Here is a 17,159-nt window from a genome sequence, read left to right on the forward strand (position 1 = left end):
ATAACTGAATTTTAAACCAGGACTGGGTTACACCAACAAAGATTAATTTGATCTAAGTTTGGTTCTAATCAGAGATCAGGAAAACTAGCTTTTAAAGTAAATCCAGTTGCTCTGTAGTCCTAAAAAATGTCAAGCCATTACATTATTTGGTCAAATTAAACTTCCTCAAGTATGCAGTTAAAGTCAATACTGAGCTACAATTTAAAATAGATTTTAAAAGTAATGGTGCAACAGATTTAAATTTAATGTAGGTTTAGAGTAAAAACTAAACTGAGGTTAAAATATTGGTTTAATTTCAATCTCTATTAATTCTGAACTATTTTTTAAAGTTTGGTGTAACATCATTTAGAGTTAAACCCAACTTGATCAGGTTTATTATAATTATATTAGATTATAAATTAATCTTAGTTGGTGCAGCCCAGTTTAATTGCTTTACAGGCTCAAATACAAATATATTTATATATGTTGTTTGAGGCTAATTAAGAAACTGTCAACAAACTGCATGAAAATATAAGGACATAAAAACTCCACATAATGGCCTTTGAAAGTGAATTGCAGATTATGCAATCTAGTCAGATAAACCAAAGGATTTAAACTTTATGGTGTCTTTTAATATAAGGACAAAAGAGGCTGATCTTTTTGTTCGTCCTGTAGAAATGGCTCACATTAAAACATCTGGGTGAAAAAGTGAAATATCGTTTTATGTTTTTAAATTAATTAAATTGCCAAGGACACTGGCAACAGGTAAGACATCAGTCAGTAGCTGACGCGGAACGTAACTGTCAAAGTTGAACCCTTTTCTCCGAATTGAGTTGCAAGACTTCAATGAAATCTTAACAGAGGGCGATCACCAGATAAGTTAATAACTTACCCCCCACCCCCTGAGAAAAACAAGAGCTTTAAGGGAGTGGTTTCCACTGTTGTCGGTGTGGTCGGGCTGCAGTATTTATTCAGACACCTCCGCGTCTTCTTCACTTCTCAAATCGGCAAACATGAGCTTTTCTAAGAACGCGGAGGAGAGGCCCGAGTCCGTCAAGGCGGATGTAAAAGGTAGCTGGAGCTTTTCTTCCATTATTGAATGACCTACAGATCCGCTGACTTTATTCCAGCGCTGAAGCGTTTGTGTTTTTCTCCGTCTTGGTTTTTTTTCTTTAGGCAACATCCCCAGCTGGCTGCAAGGCACGCTGTTGCGCAATGGCCCGGGTATCTTTTCTGTGGGGGACACCAGCTACGACCACTGGTTCGATGGGATGGCCATCATGCACAGCTTCAACTTTAAAGATGGTTAGTCTTGCATTTCTACCTTGAAAAGCATTCTGATGTAATTAATTTAATAATAATAATAATAATAATAATAATAATAATAATAATAGGGCAAAAGATGCTGAAAATCACCTTTGCTTTACAATTGTTGATCAGTGACTTGAGCATGAGTTCTGTTACAATATACCTACAGAAAAATTAAGTTGGCTACACACAGAAATAAGGATTTTTCTCTTTCAGGTGAAATGTACCACAGGAGCAGGTTTCTTAGAAGTGACACCTATAAATCGAACATGGCTGCGAACAGGATAGTTGTATCTGAGATGGGGACAATGGCGTACCCAGACCCAAGCAAGAATTTCATTGTCAAGTAAGCATACAGATCAAATTGTAATTTTTTTTTTCTTTATAAACTTATTTTTGCAATATCTTGTTTGGCATCCAGCTCTTCCACAGTTCTTCAGCTTTTCAGTATTCAATTTGCAATATATATAAACAGCATGTTGCAGTCAAGCAACAAAGGATCTAATATTAGTATAATTAGTCTTTTATAATGGAGAAACCCCCGCTGTTTACCTTCCTGTTGTGGGTTTGCAGATGACCCTCACATGGGGCCTTCAGTGTGATAAAATCAGGTCTTTTATGGGAGATGACCCCCCACCTCCCTTTGCAATATATCACTCTTCAAATTTCTGCTTCTTCTTTCTTGTCAGGGCAATTACGTTTCTCAACCACACAGTGCCTGACTTCACTGACAACGGTGCAAGCAATTTCATTAAATATGGAAACGACTATTATGCCACCTCTGAAACCAACTACATCCGCAAGATTGATCCAGTGACCCTGGAAACCCAGGACAAGGTAATGCCATCTGCCGACCTTTCTCACTCAACACAAATGAAGAGTTCACTTTCAAGCTCATGTGTTGCTGAATGGTTTCATGCAGGTGGACTACATGAAGTACCTGCCGGTAAACTTGGCCTCGTCCCATCCACACTATGACAAAGAGGGCAGCGCCTACAACATTGGAACTTCGATAGCAGAGAAGGGCAAGACTAAATACATCCTGTTCAAAGTCCCTGATGGCACAACGAAAGGTACATGAACCTGATGACTTATTCTGTCATCTGTCATGTTCTCCAGTCAGCTGATATAACGCAAGATTATGCAAATACAGTTTAAAAACAAGAGAACAGCCATGGTGACGTGTTTGCCGCTATTATCTCAACCCTTGAAACTGAGTAGAGTGCAGTTCACACTTCTCAGTGTTACACTATTGTTGCAGGCTGTTAGAGGCTGGATGTAAACCAGATCTCTGTAGGAATATACTATAAAATGCTTAACAGCTGCATGGATATTAGTATATACTGAAGGCCTAAAAGTCACATCGCAACAAATTATTTACGACATGTTTTTTATACACATGCACAGACATGTTGTGGACCCTTCAGGAACTGAATGACCACAGTTTACATAAAGGGGCAGATAAAGTGTCACTTTTATTGCTGCTGCTTCCTAAGTGCCCTACATTACTGATTAACTGAACTATTATATCAGTGTAAACATCATACAGGAATGTAGTGGAATCTTTTCTCATCAACTTAATATGAATATACAAGTTATATTTGTTAATTAAAGTTAGTTAAACTTAAAATTTCTAGTATTTATTTTCAGAACAACCCAACATGTCTTTTCAAATTCAGTCAACTTCAAAATTTAAGGCAGCCCAGACAGTAAGTTTTTTAAGTTGAAACTAATACTTTTGTTTAATTTATATACCAACAAATTAACGTAATGCTTTGACAACATTTTAAGTGTCTTTTTCATTCACTTATGTTTTTAAGTTTGTTCTTATTTTCTTTTGCTCTTAACTTTGAACTTTCAGACAAAGGCAAGAATGTGCCTGCCCTGAAAAATGTGGAGGTCATCTCCACAGTTCCCTGCCGCTCGATGCTCACCCCCTGCTACTACCACAGCTTCGGCATGACCGACAACTACTTCATCTTCATCGAGCAGCCTTTCAAACTGGACATCGTGAAGATGGCCACCGCATACATGAGGGGGGTCAACTGGGCGAGCTGCCTGAAATTCTGCCCTGAGGAAAACGTAAGGCGTTACTGCTGTTTTGATCGATGTCATGTTTTTCAGTATATGTATATCCACAACACTGAACATAATATGAAGCTGATACCAGGGGAGAAGAGTGTACATGATTCTACCAGTGTTGTGGACTCTTGGGCTGGGTTGCACCAACAGGGATTCATTTTTAACCCTGATTAAATCAAGGTTTAACTTAAAAATTATGTTGCACCAAACTTTGAAACTATTTCAAAATTAAGGTTCAATTTAAACTTAAAGGTAAACAGTATAGTTTTTATCTGAGGCCTAAGCCACTAAGCATACCCTAAACCCGGGCTGTTGTACATATTTTAATCTTTTTTGCTCCATTAATTCAGCCAACAGGTTTTCCTCAAAAGAGGCTTCTATCACAAGCCAACATGACTAGAGCTAACTAGCAAACATTGAAACATTTTGTTACCTTTTTAGATAGTTGTCAAACTGTGTATCTTTTTGTTAATGTTTGAGTTAGCTCACAAACAATGTGATGTTTTGTTAAAGAATATGTAGCAGCCAAACTGTTTTGCCCCTTCTTTTATACTTACTAGGTCCAGACAGCACTCAGTTTTTTTTTACATTTATTTTAATTTCGGTAAGCAAGCATCTGCATTCTCTATTCTGATTTACGTTTCCATGAATAAACCTGGATTTACTAAATGAAGATTAGCTTTTAATTGTGCAACAGAGCTCTGGTTATTTTTAAATCTGGATTTTAAACCTAGTTTAGCTAAACTCTGATTAGAACTGATCTCAGATGAAATTTCTTCTTGTAACGTAACTGCCTACTTCTAAATGTGTATTTCCTGAACAGACTCTGATCCACCTGATAGACAGAAAGACTGGCAAAGTGATGGAAACAAAGTACTACACTGGAGCAATGATCGTCTACCATCACGTGAATGCTTTCGAGGACGATGGTCACGTGATCTTTGATGTCATCGCCTACAAGGATAACAGCCTTTATGATTTGTTCTACCTGAGCAAGCTGAAGGAAAATGCCAAGTTTGCGGACGGCACCTACTCCAAACCAAGCTACAAAAGATTTGTACTTCCCATCCACTCAGAAAAGGTGAGACTTTTTTATTTAATCAGATTTATTTACTCCTGAAATTTAAAGATGATGTTCCTTAAATGCGTACTTTTTCCTTTCTGACTGGGTTTTGCAGGGTGCTGCAGTTGGAGAGGACATGGTGAAACTCAAATACACGACAGCCAGCGCTGTGAAAGAGAAAGAAGGCAAACTCATGTGCCAGTCAGAGGTGCTCTGGGAAGGTAAAACCGATGTTTAAATAATGTATTTTCATTTTTAAAAAGGGGCACTGCATACCAGCATTTGACAAGAAACATTTTCGTTTTTCCTACCCAATATTTTCCTATACAAGATAAGGTATAAGAAACAATCTACAGGAGATTATAATACCAAATTGAGAATTAAAATAAACAGACAGATACAAAACATACAATACAACACTTCACAGACATCAAAATACCAACACATACATAAGAATATAAATAAATCAAATCTGTGGATTTTCTAGTATATGGGCTGATTTACCTAAACTCTTCCATTCATGAACAATAAAGATTATAGATCCTACCTAGTTTGTGGGAGAGTCTTAAGTCTTTCAAAATAAAGTACCAAAGGGTCCTCATACATTGCATCCTAAAAGAGTTATTAATTTGCTCATATAAATACAAACACTGTCTATTGATTTCCTTCAGGTTTTGAATTACCCAGAATAAATTATGACTTCAATGGCAAGAGGCACCGGTTTGTCTACGGAAGCTGTGTGGAAGAGTCTGCACTGTCAGAACGGGTGAGATTTCCTATTGTCTTTAATCTGGCTATTTGGAAACAGAACTGGTGGGAACATCCGTCTTTGTGATTTCTTACAGTCTCATAAGTGTTATTTGCCAAGAGAGACCAGAAGCATCCAGACTCTTTAAGAACAGATATTTCAAATATAGGACTATTGGGAAACAGATTGTTCCTGACAGCATTGTTTTTGCAGAGGTAGGAAGTAAATTGCAGAACTGAGAATTACCAGTTGGCACAAATACTTTGGTGAAGTGTGAATTGCCGATTGCCCTAACAAATCACGTCATGGCTCTGGCTGTAATACCCACACGTCCTTTCCCACTGAGTATGCTTTTACATCAAGGTACCAAAAACAATGCAAAGAGGCTTCAAAGTATTGAATAACAAAGCTCTTATACTTTGGAAGAGCTTCCCTTGCGTGTCACTACATACGCACTGTCCAGAGATGTAGAGCCTGCAAAGAGGAAGGTACAAAAGGAAACATCTTGGATTAAACAATTCGATCTTTATGTTTATTCCCACTTGGCACAGAATCTTAACAACAAATGAGAGCTTTGAGGGTTTTGTTAATGGTTATTGATGTGGGTTTTTATACAGTGTGAATCAACAGCAGGATGAGCAAAAGGAAAAGGCAAACATTATGTTGATGACAGTCATTGATAAGAGTTTCCTTGTAGGAAGATGAGACCTTGCACATTTGCGTCAGGCATTTGAATTGATTGTTCATCAACAATAAATGAATAAAGGCTAAAGGAGATCCTGCTGGAGGTTCCACGTATTCCTTAGAGCTCACAGAAACTGCAGGAACTAAGATTATTGTCTTTCATATGTGCTGACATATCAAATAATTTTAGCCCTTTTTCTTAAATTAACTTATCAGCTGTTTATTACACTTCCCTATTTTAGTATATTAATGAGGAACACAAATATGACTAAGATGTGCACAAATGTGCTGAAAAAGTAAAATTGTGACTCTAAATGGCCCAGATGTGAACACGAGTGGCTGCATATGTCTGTGTCATGTGTCTGTGATTCACTGACAGTGTGTCCATGCTGCGCCTGGCATTGCCCCTGGCATCTTGCTGATATATCCTCAAGAAAAATTACATAATTAGCTCATGATTTTGACCCTTAACCACCACTTCTGACTAAAGTCAGCAGAGCCAACACTAAGAAAAGATTTGCCAGTTCCTGAATGGATATGGCCTATTGACAGTTCTGAAACTAAATCTGCTTTACAACTTTATAGCTCTACCACAATTTCATGTTTCCATGTATATGGCTCTCAGTTGGGGCAAAGTACTGCACAGGCTGTCAGTGTCTACAAGATAAGCTCTTTATGCAAGGTGCTGTTTATGTAAGTGTTAGGAAAGAATAAGATCAGTGGTAAAAATGATTTGGTCTTAAAAAAATCTGACTAAAACCTTTATACAGCTTAATATGACAAATTAACAGTAACATTCTTAAACGTGTTTGTGTGTAAATAACTGCTGATTACAACCTTTCTTAAGGTATAATGAGACACAGAATGAATGTCTTAATTATTTTTCCTAATCTGTTTGTTCACCGTAGGCTGGGAAGTTGGACATAGAAACCAAGGAAATGCTTTACTGGAGCGAGGACAACTGCTGGCCATCAGAGCCCGTGTTCGTCCCCAGACCAAATGGAGAGTCAGAGGATGACGGTGAGATACTGTGTGGTGTGCATGCGCAATGTATGACATGCATATGTATGCTATAGTACAAATGGACAAGAAGACCAGGTGGTTTCATCTGTGTTGACATGTCAACATTTTTGACATTATGCGTTGCAGTCTGACAGTAACCTCTTCCTCTCCATTTACAGGTGTGGTCTTAATATCGGTTATCAACTCCAACCCAGACCAGTCCGATTTCATGCTGATTCTTGATGGCAGAACTTTCAAAGAAGTAGCTCGAGCAAATGTGAACACCGAGCTGCACAAGGATATGCATGGATTTTTTATCCCACATGAAAATTAGTCAGTTGTCAGTTTGCAAGGTTTTCCAAAATCTGTGCTTGCATGGCACAGGAATCTAACTGAGCATGACGAGACTGTGCATGGTTTCATGGACTCCCTTATCTCTGAAAAATTACAGTGATTGCATCAAAAAAAAAAAATATTGGTATGTTCATTAATTAGAAACATGCAAATTTATCAATTTTGTATGGATCAAAATGTTGCTTAAGCTTGTATATACAGTATATGTATCACTGTTTGTCATGCCATCTATATTATTCTGTTGTACTTCTATGACCATTATTATACTTGTGCTTCTTTTCATTAAAAAATAAAACATTTAAAGTTTAAGACATATTCACTCTCTTAAGTTACTACATACCGGTTCATAAGAATGAATCCAACCACTCTTGGGAGGAGCCATGGCGATGGAGATCACAATTATGTATTCTTTTTACATAAAGTGGGCAAAGCACATGAAGAAGTAGGTTCTCGTCTCACCTTTGACCTAGTAATCTAAGATAAGTTAACTCACGAGCAAAGTCCATTTGATGTTCTTCTTTTAGACACAGTAAAGCGAAAGAGAAATTCTTTGAAATTCTTTTCTACAAAAGGAGGGGTGTTGTGCTTCACAGTAAAACGTGTGCTTAAGCGACACTTTGAGATTCATTGATGTATGAAAGTTGCCTTGTGTCACAGTTTTGTGGGCTTTATGATGAAAGATTATAAACTGTGTATATGTACACAGATTTCTCTGATGACAGTATCGGTTCCATCGCAGAGGCCTATCACCACAGTAAGTTTCAATCAGGAGAGGCTTACTTGGAACAGAAATTGGAAGAATGATTAACTTTTGATTAATTTATTTAAGAATGTGACGAGTCTTTGCCGAGTCTTTGGTGTCATCTTTATGAGGCAGAGAGGCCATGGGTCACACAGAAAAGAAAATAATAATTTTCACTTCACTTACCAGGCAGCAGCAAATTCTAAAATTAGTCACTATTACCCTACATTATAGAAAATGATTTGCCCTCTACTCACCTCCAAATGGCTAAACAGTCAGTAGATCCCTTATGTTTATATATAAATATATGCTAATGGTGAATTAGATGCCAGCAACACAACAAGTCAGGACAGAAGACTGGGACATTTGTGGAATTTTGAAGAATCACCTGTTAGTAACATTCCACAGGTAAACTGGTTAATGCATCTTTTTCACAGCTGCAACTTCTGAAAAATAGTTGGGTGAACATATGCTTTAACAATGATGCTAGTTAAGGTTTGGGTCCCTTCAGGTAAAGCAAGATGCTGCTATTGTGCAATGCTGCTTTTATTAGTATCATTGGTAACACCTGCGTCCACACTACTATTTCATCCCAGGATGGTTGCTCTGAAATAGGTCTATAGGCTACACAAGTTCATGAGAACCATGACATGGACTGAAAAAACAAAAAACAAAAAAAAAATCCCTGCAGAAGGCACATGTTTGGAGAGGTGACCGTGACAGCTGACAAGATGGAAGAAATTTTGACTGAAGAACTGGAAAAACTTTTGATTAACTGGCTATCATTGGGTTTGAGTCAACTAATGTCAACTAAACTATTTTTATCACGTTTGATGAGCACCAACGTACAGCGGCGTTTATAATCTGTGCCTCACAGATGATAACAGAGTCACACGTGAACATGAGTTCACATGCACGTGCACACTTTAGCATCCTCTATGGAAACCAGTCTGTCCAGACATTATATGGACATAATGTTACTGTTACTGTTACTGGTATTAGTATTCAAATCCTTTACTAATGTAAAGTACCAACCACACTGTAAAAATACTTCACAACAAGTAAAAGTCCTGTATTCACAAAACCTTACTGAAGTAAAAGTATGGAATTATTATCAGATAAATATACTTAAAGTAAAAGTGGTCATGTTGCAGTAAAATGTTCCCTGTCAGTGTTTTTATGTCTGATGTTTTTGGAGTAATATTGCTTTAATGTTACTGCTATTCATTGCTGTAGATGTTTCAGGTTGAACTCATTTTAACTACTGCATGCATCATGGTCTATAAGAGCATCAAATGTCTGTATCATCAGTGTCCTGTGAGAATCATGTATCTTTAAAAGTCAGAAAATAGCCTTTTTCAGCTCTGTAGATTAAAAAGTACAGTATTTGCCTCTGGGATGTAGGGTAGAGGCATAAAGTTGAATAAAATTACACTGGTTTACAATGGTAGAGCACCAATCCTATGGCATGGGCTAACAATCACAGTATCAATCCCATCATAGACCGAAAATCACACCATAGGACATCTTAGGACATCTACAGGACACTTACAGTAACAGCATCAAAATGAAACAGAGGAGTGGCATGGCTTTTCTTTTCTAAATCTGACCACTAGAGGGAGACAATGACTTCGTTTACTCAGCCGTATCATCTGCATGCATGAATTTGTCAAGACACTAAATAATTTTTCACAGGTGAGATTTACTTGCACATCAAAAACTAACAAAGTTAACAAAATATAATATGGCAGCATTATACAATAATGTCATCGACAACACAGTGACACGACTCATGAATGAGCTGCATAAAATAACAATATGGAAAATACATGATTGTGGGTGCTCCAGGTTACCTACAGTGCAACAGTACTGGTCATTAAATCACACAAAACCTGACTCAATGTACGAGTTATTCTTGACCTGTAAATACAATGTAAAAACTCATTTATCAACAAGTCATCATGTCAGTGTTATATGAATGTCAGATTGACGGTCAGAGTGCATATCCACATATTTGATTGTTGTAACAGAGAAAGGCAGTGTATCATAGGTAACATTATAGTATGGAGGACAGGTCGGTCTTACTGAAAAATGAAAGGTTGACTGACAAGAGAAATGCAAAATTCAAAGGTAGTCTGTACAATCACAACAATAACCATTCTAACAGACACCCCATACACAGAGAAATACACATTTCTAATAAACAATAATATAATGTTGTATAAATAACACACTTGAGTGCAATCAGTATTGTAACTTTTCTAATCTCCAGCAGCAAATCAATTGTTTATCTCCATATCCACTGTAAACCAAATCACATTTTAAATACACACATCCTCACACACACTCACAGACACACATTTGGATATGCTAAACGGCAGTGTATTGATCTAGAATAACTAGGACACGGTATGATATGGACAGTTTTTGTATTTTGAATGAAAACGTTACACCTCGTACTTGAAGAAAACTCCTGCATCCATCTCCATCACATACCACAAGATGAGTGAGATGATTGTCTATACTTAGGCCGGGTTGCACCAACAAATATTAATTTAGTATGAAATAAGTTTTAATTTAAAAAGGCTGGGCAAAACTACGTTTTAAAGAAGGGAATCCAGATTTAGAGTTAAGCAGCACTCTCTTGCACAATTAAAAACTAATGTCTGTTTAGTAAATCCAAATGTAATGATTTGAATTTGATCAGCATAGAGATGCTTACTTACCCTAATTAAAATAATTAGGGTAAGCAAGTCCTGGGGCCTTCTATTATTTAACAAAACATCATATTGTTTGCTAGCTAGCAAAAGAAATGTTACATTGTTTATAAGATAGTTAAGAAGTTTCTTTTTTGTTAAACAATAAACCTCCTATTCATGATAACTTGTCAGAGAAGCTCTAATGTCTCCTGCGACATAATTTAAAGTTAAACCATGATTGAATCAGATTTAAAAGTAATCCTTGTTGGTGCAACCGAGCCTCAGTAATCAAACAGATTGAATTCCAAAACTATTAGCAAGTTCAGGGCTCCCTATGTAGAAAGTCAGAAAATGTTCATACTGAAAATCAAAGTAGAAATAAGCATTTCAGTAGAGAGATATAGTTCCTGACATAGATAAACAAACAGACAAACAAAATACAATACCACCCTCCCTTGGGATGTTAAGTCTCACCATGAACCATGAACACTGGAGTGCAGTTGTGAGATAATGTCCAGCAAGCCCACACAAAATTCAAAAGATGGATAGAGCTTGATCCATGGCCTAAAATAAACAAAAAATAGATATTGGAGACAGTGAGCACTGATGAAGCAGAGGAAGAGCATGTGTCCAATCACTGTCCACGGTTCCCTGGAAGTGTTTCAGCCATATCAGTGTTTTGGGAGGAGGAGGGAAGACGAAATTTTAAGCCTGCCCCAAAAGCCTTGAACGGCCTCTTTTCCCTTCTCTGCTTTCCTCTCAGGATCGCTGACCACCAAACAGGGCTGCTTTTGGTTGTTGACATCATGCTGCCTTCGTCGTGCGTCACATTCAGTCTCGTATCAGCAGCCGTGAAGGAAAGGCAACAAGGAAAGGAGGCTTTTTAAGGAAATTGGAACACCCTCCAAGTGCAGAATGGAAACTGCGCTGTGGTTGCCATAGCAATGACTTCCTGATGGCAGGACGGTGGCAGTGGAGGATTTTGCTGTGTCTGTTCATAGTCATTAGATGCAACTGGCCAGTTATCGGCCTAGCATTCAGGGATCAGGTAGACAAGAATAAACGGCTGTTTGAGTCCACAAACGTCAGCAGCCCGTTGCTGCTCAGCTGCCCTCAGCTTGAGTCTCCTTTTCTTTATCTGGAGAGTCTGGGCTTTTCTCAGAGTCTTCTCCTTCATCACCTAACAGACAGAGGGAAAGACACACGGAGACAGACAGACAGTCAGTTTCATGCATAAGTTACTACACATGAAGTCAGTGATGCGAATGAGGTTGGTTGAATCAGCGAGTAAGTCACCGTGAACACAGCAGAAGTCACCAAGGACGAAGAAGAAGAATAATCAACTCTTAACAGTTCATCCTGTTTAAAGTAGACCAAAGGAAGACACATTTGGAAACAGACGGACAGAAATAAACTGCATACTGGCTCTCGAATAAGGGTCCAGGGACCCTCATGGGATCTGTAAAAAGTTTTCAGGTTCATTCATTTAAATTATCATAATAATAAAGAAAAAAATTATTGTTTTTAATAAAAGGCTTTACAGTGCAACAAACCATGATTTTAATTTAAAATATGAATATAATTCTAATCAAACTAATCTAACCTAATCAATAGCTCTTATTTAAATCTTCCTCCTGCCAGTGCCAATTAATTTAATTTAATTTAATTTAATTTTATTTTATTTTATTTTTTGAGTGAAACACTCTCTTGGTGTATGTGTATGTTGTGGGAATTCTGTGTGGATGGTGCAACTATTTTAATGCTAACATCTTTCTACATTTCTCTTGTGTCGTTCTTCTACAGAAGTGAGTAGAAGCTTAAAAAAAGGCATCAAAATTATTCCAAGGGACACACATAAGTTGGTCTGCAGTATATTTTCCATCTTGTAAGAGGTCCTTGGCTGAGAGAAAATTGAGAACCTATGTTTCAGGAGATATACAAATATAAATACTTAAAACTTACATTTACTTCCCCAAAATCCAGAATGTGTTTCATTGTTTAACAGGACACACGTGCAGAGAAAACCACAATATTTGACAACAGACAAAAGCCACTGAAGCAGTTGAATAAATCTCTTATTGAGGCTGAACTGACTGGAGTGGAGACGCAACCACGATCTAGGACAGGAAAGTATAGTAGTGTGCTTTACAGGTGAGGCAAATGATGAGACTGATCAGTCAAAGCAAACAATTGGCAATCAGTCTCCATCAGTGGGATTCCCACCCACCAGCGCAAATGTTGGGAAATGCCCACGACAGCCTCAGATTAGCACGAAGTTTAAGTACTGTTTATAAGATGTTGTCTACTTCAGTGAAATACAATTGAATTGGTCCATATCAGTCTGTATTTAAGCGATGTTTCTCACCTGACTTGTTGATGTTGAGCTGTGCCAGACTCTCTGACAGGTCAGCAGGTCCCTGCACTCCAGGGGCTCCTGGGATTTCATGGATGGCATTCCTGCGGCCAGACCGTCGAGAGGCGATGAAGTCCTCATAGGTCGCCTCCACATCCGTCATCGCTGACACACCTCACCATAGCAGGGCCTGGCACACACAGTGGAGCACGCTTACCACAAACATGCAAATTTGCACTACATTTTTAGGACAATGACTGAAATGCTGAGAAATTGTGAAGTTTGTCCTAAGCAGCTCCACACAATGGATGCATCGGCATGTTGACATGAAGAAAGTGACATAGTGGGTTACCCATTCAATACATCCCTCCCTCCTCTTATCTTATGACCTAATCCCTGATTAATCTATTTTAATCTCAGTCTAGGGGACAGGCGACACCAGCGACACAAAGGAAACAAATTCTCAGAGAAGAAATACCAGGCAGTGGAATGGGAACACAAATGAGGGTGCTGTTGAACTGATGCAACACAGAAGCCAAAAACACACATTCAAAGGGGTAATTATGGCACATCGGAGGACAGTGCTGCATTCAAATGTCATCCCACTTGGAGTAAGCATGGAGCACGAACAGAGCTGTGTTGCCACGGAAATTTAGGTTAAACCCCCTCTGTTGACATTTTAACATTCAGTATCAATCTGCCTGGGCAAGGCTACCCTTCAGCACGGAGCAGGTTCTGACTTCCCTGCTCCATTTTCACTAATTAAAATCCATCAGTGAGATTTTAATATGTGCACTTGTTTATCATAAAAGAGTACAAAGGAAAAAAACAAACTTTTCAGAGGGGGGAACATTAGGAAGTTTTGGTTTTACTCCAGTCCATTGGGGGTTTTTTTTGTTTAATTTGTTTTTTGTTTGTTTGTTTGTTTAATCAAAATGGAAATCTGCAAAAAAAATGACCCCAGCTCACACATCCATTTGTGGCTATTTCCAGAGCAGTGCGAGCTTTGATTGACCGCAGCTATTTTCGGACGCCTCCCCTCTGTCATCATCCGAGCACGCTCCCACTCAGCTGTCATTCTCAAAATGGTGTCAAGACGGGCAAGACCCAACAGATGTTGTCCATGTACAACTGTCAGGCTCAACATGGGGAAGCAAGAGACACAACATGTTTTCCAATATAGAAACAGAGAATTAGTGTTATTATTACTATGATGCTGAGTCAGTGATGGTAATGTGTTGGTGTATTCTGAAAATATTATGAAGATCTGTATGATGGGTGATTTTAAAGAGACATCTCTCATGGTAAACAATTAGAGCTGATTAGTCTCAGTCAAATTAATAGATATAGTCATATGAGGCACAAAATACAGGAGAGCAGGGCATCTTGTCCCATGTTGTCACACTGGTTAAAACTCCAACACCAGAGGGCGCTATCGAAAAAAATACAGTTGCAGTTGCATGTGCAAATCACTGTTCTGAAGTCATTTTACTGTTTACAGCAGTATATGTCACTGTAATCTAAGGTGGGAATTGACATAAAAACTAAACTGTAATGCTACTATGTAAGTTCAATCATATTATTTATGAACAGAGTAGAGAAAATGTGTAATTTGACACCTAAATAAAAGTTCTAAAGGTAGCTTGTGGCATAGCTAGAAATAGCATACATGTCATTCCAGGGCAAGTTGCTTTTGGGGCAAATGTGACAATTTGTCCCAGTATGCACTGTCCAGCTGCAGCCCTGCAGAAGACGACTTTTCTTGTTGCTAAAGTGGTTAATATGCAACATTTAAACAACAATGTGTGTGTTGGTATACTGTTTCACACAGTGTTAGAATGGATTAAAAGGCAGGAATAAACAGTATTAATTAAACACATATAATGATAAAATATTTTTTGTAGAAATATTAAAATATGGGAAGGAGAAAAAAGATGGAGGGACAAAAGGAAAAAATGTTGTTAAAAGTGTCTGAAATTCTAAAGAAAAGACCAAAAACGGCAGCAAACTAACTAGGATAATACTAAGGGCAGTGAGGCAGGTGAAGTTAGAGAACATTAATAATATACAAACCACTTGTCTAAATAAATCAGACTTTTAACCACAAAAATGAGCGTGGCGAACATGAATATAATGCTAAAATTTACCCTTCGTAATGTGACAATTTATCTGGTGATTGGGCAACTTGGACATTCTGTAGTCAAGCATTTATAACTCTATACCAAAGTGTGAAGTAAAAATTTATGGATCATACATTTGTGAACAAGAATTTATTATTTCATTTAATGAGGAAAATAAGTGACTCTGAAACTGAGAAACTGTGTGACAAGATGCCCCAGTCACCCCTACTTTTATAAGGAACATGGTCCTCAATGCTCACAGACAAAACATGTCAGCAACATACACAAATCAAATTTTCATTCTTAGTTATCATTACTGATTCATCGAGTTCATTTGTAACTGCTGGCAAGTGTAGATATTTTTGACTGAAGAAATGCTTTATTTGTCGCTAAGTGACAAAACATTCTTGGCATGTGTTTCTTTAGCATATAAAATATTAATTTTACAGTTTACATAATTTAGTCACACCGTTGCACCCATGAAGTAGGACATCAGTTTAACTGTGTGTGTGTGTGTGTGTGTGTGTGTGTGTGTGTGTGTGTGTGTGTGTGTCCTGCTCCTGCAGAAGCATGCCTGTGCTGCCCTTATGGCTTTGCTCCCATGTGGGAACCGGAGCTCAGCTGGCCTGAACGACAATATATCCAACACAGACTCCAAACAAATGATCAAATCGCTGAATAATACAACAGGCCTGCGTGCTCTGCCCTCTCTGTCAATAACTAGACAGAGGAAAAAAGAAAAACAAACTTGGCTGCTTCTGCTCTGCAACCATTTGATTTGTTGTGCTGCCAAACAGAAAATTAGCAGTGAGTGTTGCTGTGATGAGTGGAGTGCAGGAATGGAGTCCCATAAACTTATGCCAGTGTTATTCTAGGTGGCCTGGGCGTTACTGGGAATGATGCCCAACACCCTCTCTGTTGCTCTCTCATGCACACACACACACACACACACACACACGCACACACACACACACACACTACTCTCCTTCACATTCATTTAGAAAAGTAATAACTCCCACATATAGCATTACCATTATCTAGGGCTGCAACTAACGATTAATTTCATTAACGTGTTGAGCATTTTCTCACTTAATCGATCATTAAAATGTCCAAAAATGGTGAAAAATGTTGAGCGCTGTTTCTATCTTATCCTATTAAATCTATGGGCTATAGGATTATCCAATGACAGGATTAGTTCAATGATGTATTGAATGCCCTTGCCGTGGCTCTATATGAACTGTCATTAGTCCGTTGAAAACATTTATCAGAGTATGGTCTAAATAATTGATGCCCTCCTACATTTCTTATCTGTTAAAGGGTAAGTGGAGGCGCTGCAGCGCATCAAGTATAGCGAAAGAGTCCTCTAATAATTCACTTGCATTGTTGACACAGTAAAGACCGAGCCTTTACATTAAGACATGCCATTAATGATGCAGGAGGATCGACATATTCAAACTGGTTTCAATAATAAATCAACAGCCATATGTCTTTCTCTGGTGACAAAGAAGACCCCCATAGAGCTCAGTCAGTGCCAGTGTACGCAGCCTGCATGGATATTAACGTTACACATGGAATAACGACAACAGGAACACACAGTCTAGTCCTACAGTTATTCTTATTATCAGCAGGTACCTGTTTGGGTTAAAGGGCTTCCAAATATTCGCAGGGGTCAATCACATCAGCTTGAATGCCACTTCGGTATTCCCCGTAGCGCTCACTAAAGAGGATTTACCAACGTCAAGCAAATGCAAGAATAGGTACTACAACTTCCGGGTAGGCATTTCAAAATAAAGCTTTTATTGTGAAATAGCCTATACTACGGTATCCCCCCCTTTATTGAACAACAACAAACAAAACGTGGACAATCAGCAGATGTACATGAAGCAGTCATTCTAAAGATGCTCAGTTCGTAAATTAAATATATAAAATAAAACTTCTTAAACAAAAAATGACATCAGAGAGTCACTATATCTTAATCTGTCACAATATGACAGTGTACATTCACTTTTTTGTTTGTCATAAGGG

The 17,159-nt window shown here is 38.1% G+C and overlaps 2 protein-coding genes across 2 annotated transcripts; one reads left to right on the forward strand and one right to left on the reverse strand.

Moving 5' to 3' along the window:
• The first annotated feature begins 971 nt into the window (after positions 1–971).
• Positions 972–7,529, forward strand: bco1 (beta-carotene oxygenase 1). The gene is made up of 11 exons (XM_084747463.1): positions 972–1,050; positions 1,156–1,284; positions 1,504–1,633; positions 1,977–2,124; positions 2,210–2,360; positions 3,149–3,369; positions 4,193–4,450; positions 4,548–4,653; positions 5,104–5,198; positions 6,773–6,884; positions 7,046–7,529. The coding sequence occupies exons 1-11, from the start codon at positions 993–995 to the stop codon at positions 7,198–7,200; spliced, it is 1,563 nt and encodes a 520-aa protein (XP_084603589.1). The 5' UTR covers positions 972–992; the 3' UTR covers positions 7,201–7,529.
• Positions 7,530–11,367: 3,838 nt separating this feature from the next.
• On the reverse strand, positions 11,368–16,881 carry pkia (cAMP-dependent protein kinase inhibitor alpha). The gene is made up of 3 exons (XM_084747787.1): positions 16,767–16,881; positions 13,027–13,204; positions 11,368–11,841 (listed from the first exon to the last, which is right to left on the reverse strand). The coding sequence occupies exons 2-3, from the start codon at positions 13,175–13,177 to the stop codon at positions 11,765–11,767; spliced, it is 228 nt and encodes a 75-aa protein (XP_084603913.1). The 5' UTR covers positions 13,178–13,204; positions 16,767–16,881; the 3' UTR covers positions 11,368–11,764.
• Between the last annotated feature and the right edge of the window lie 278 nt (positions 16,882–17,159).

The sequence above is a fragment of the Lutjanus erythropterus genome, chromosome 21, assembly GCF_056507025.1.
Source record: "Lutjanus erythropterus isolate fLutEry1 chromosome 21, fLutEry1.hap2, whole genome shotgun sequence".
NCBI lineage: Eukaryota > Metazoa > Chordata > Actinopteri > Lutjaniformes > Lutjanidae > Lutjanus > Lutjanus erythropterus.

Excerpts from the sequence above, each read along its gene's own strand:
- bco1 (XM_084747463.1), top strand. The coding sequence starts at position 993 with ATGAGCTTTTCTAAGAACGCGGAGGAGAGGCCCGAGTCCGTCAAGGCG. Across the intron at positions 1,051-1,155 it reads CGTCAAGGCGGATGTAAAAG|GCAACATCCCCAGCTGGCTG; the intron begins GTAGCTGGAGCT and ends TTTTTTCTTTAG. Across the intron at positions 3,370-4,192 it reads AATTCTGCCCTGAGGAAAAC|ACTCTGATCCACCTGATAGA; the intron begins GTAAGGCGTTAC and ends TTTCCTGAACAG.
- pkia (XM_084747787.1), bottom strand. The coding sequence starts at position 13,177 with ATGACGGATGTGGAGGCGACCTATGAGGACTTCATCGCCTCTCGACGG. Across the intron at positions 11,842-13,026 it reads GCTCAACATCAACAAGTCAG|GTGATGAAGGAGAAGACTCT; the intron begins GTGAGAAACATC and ends TCTGTCTGTTAG.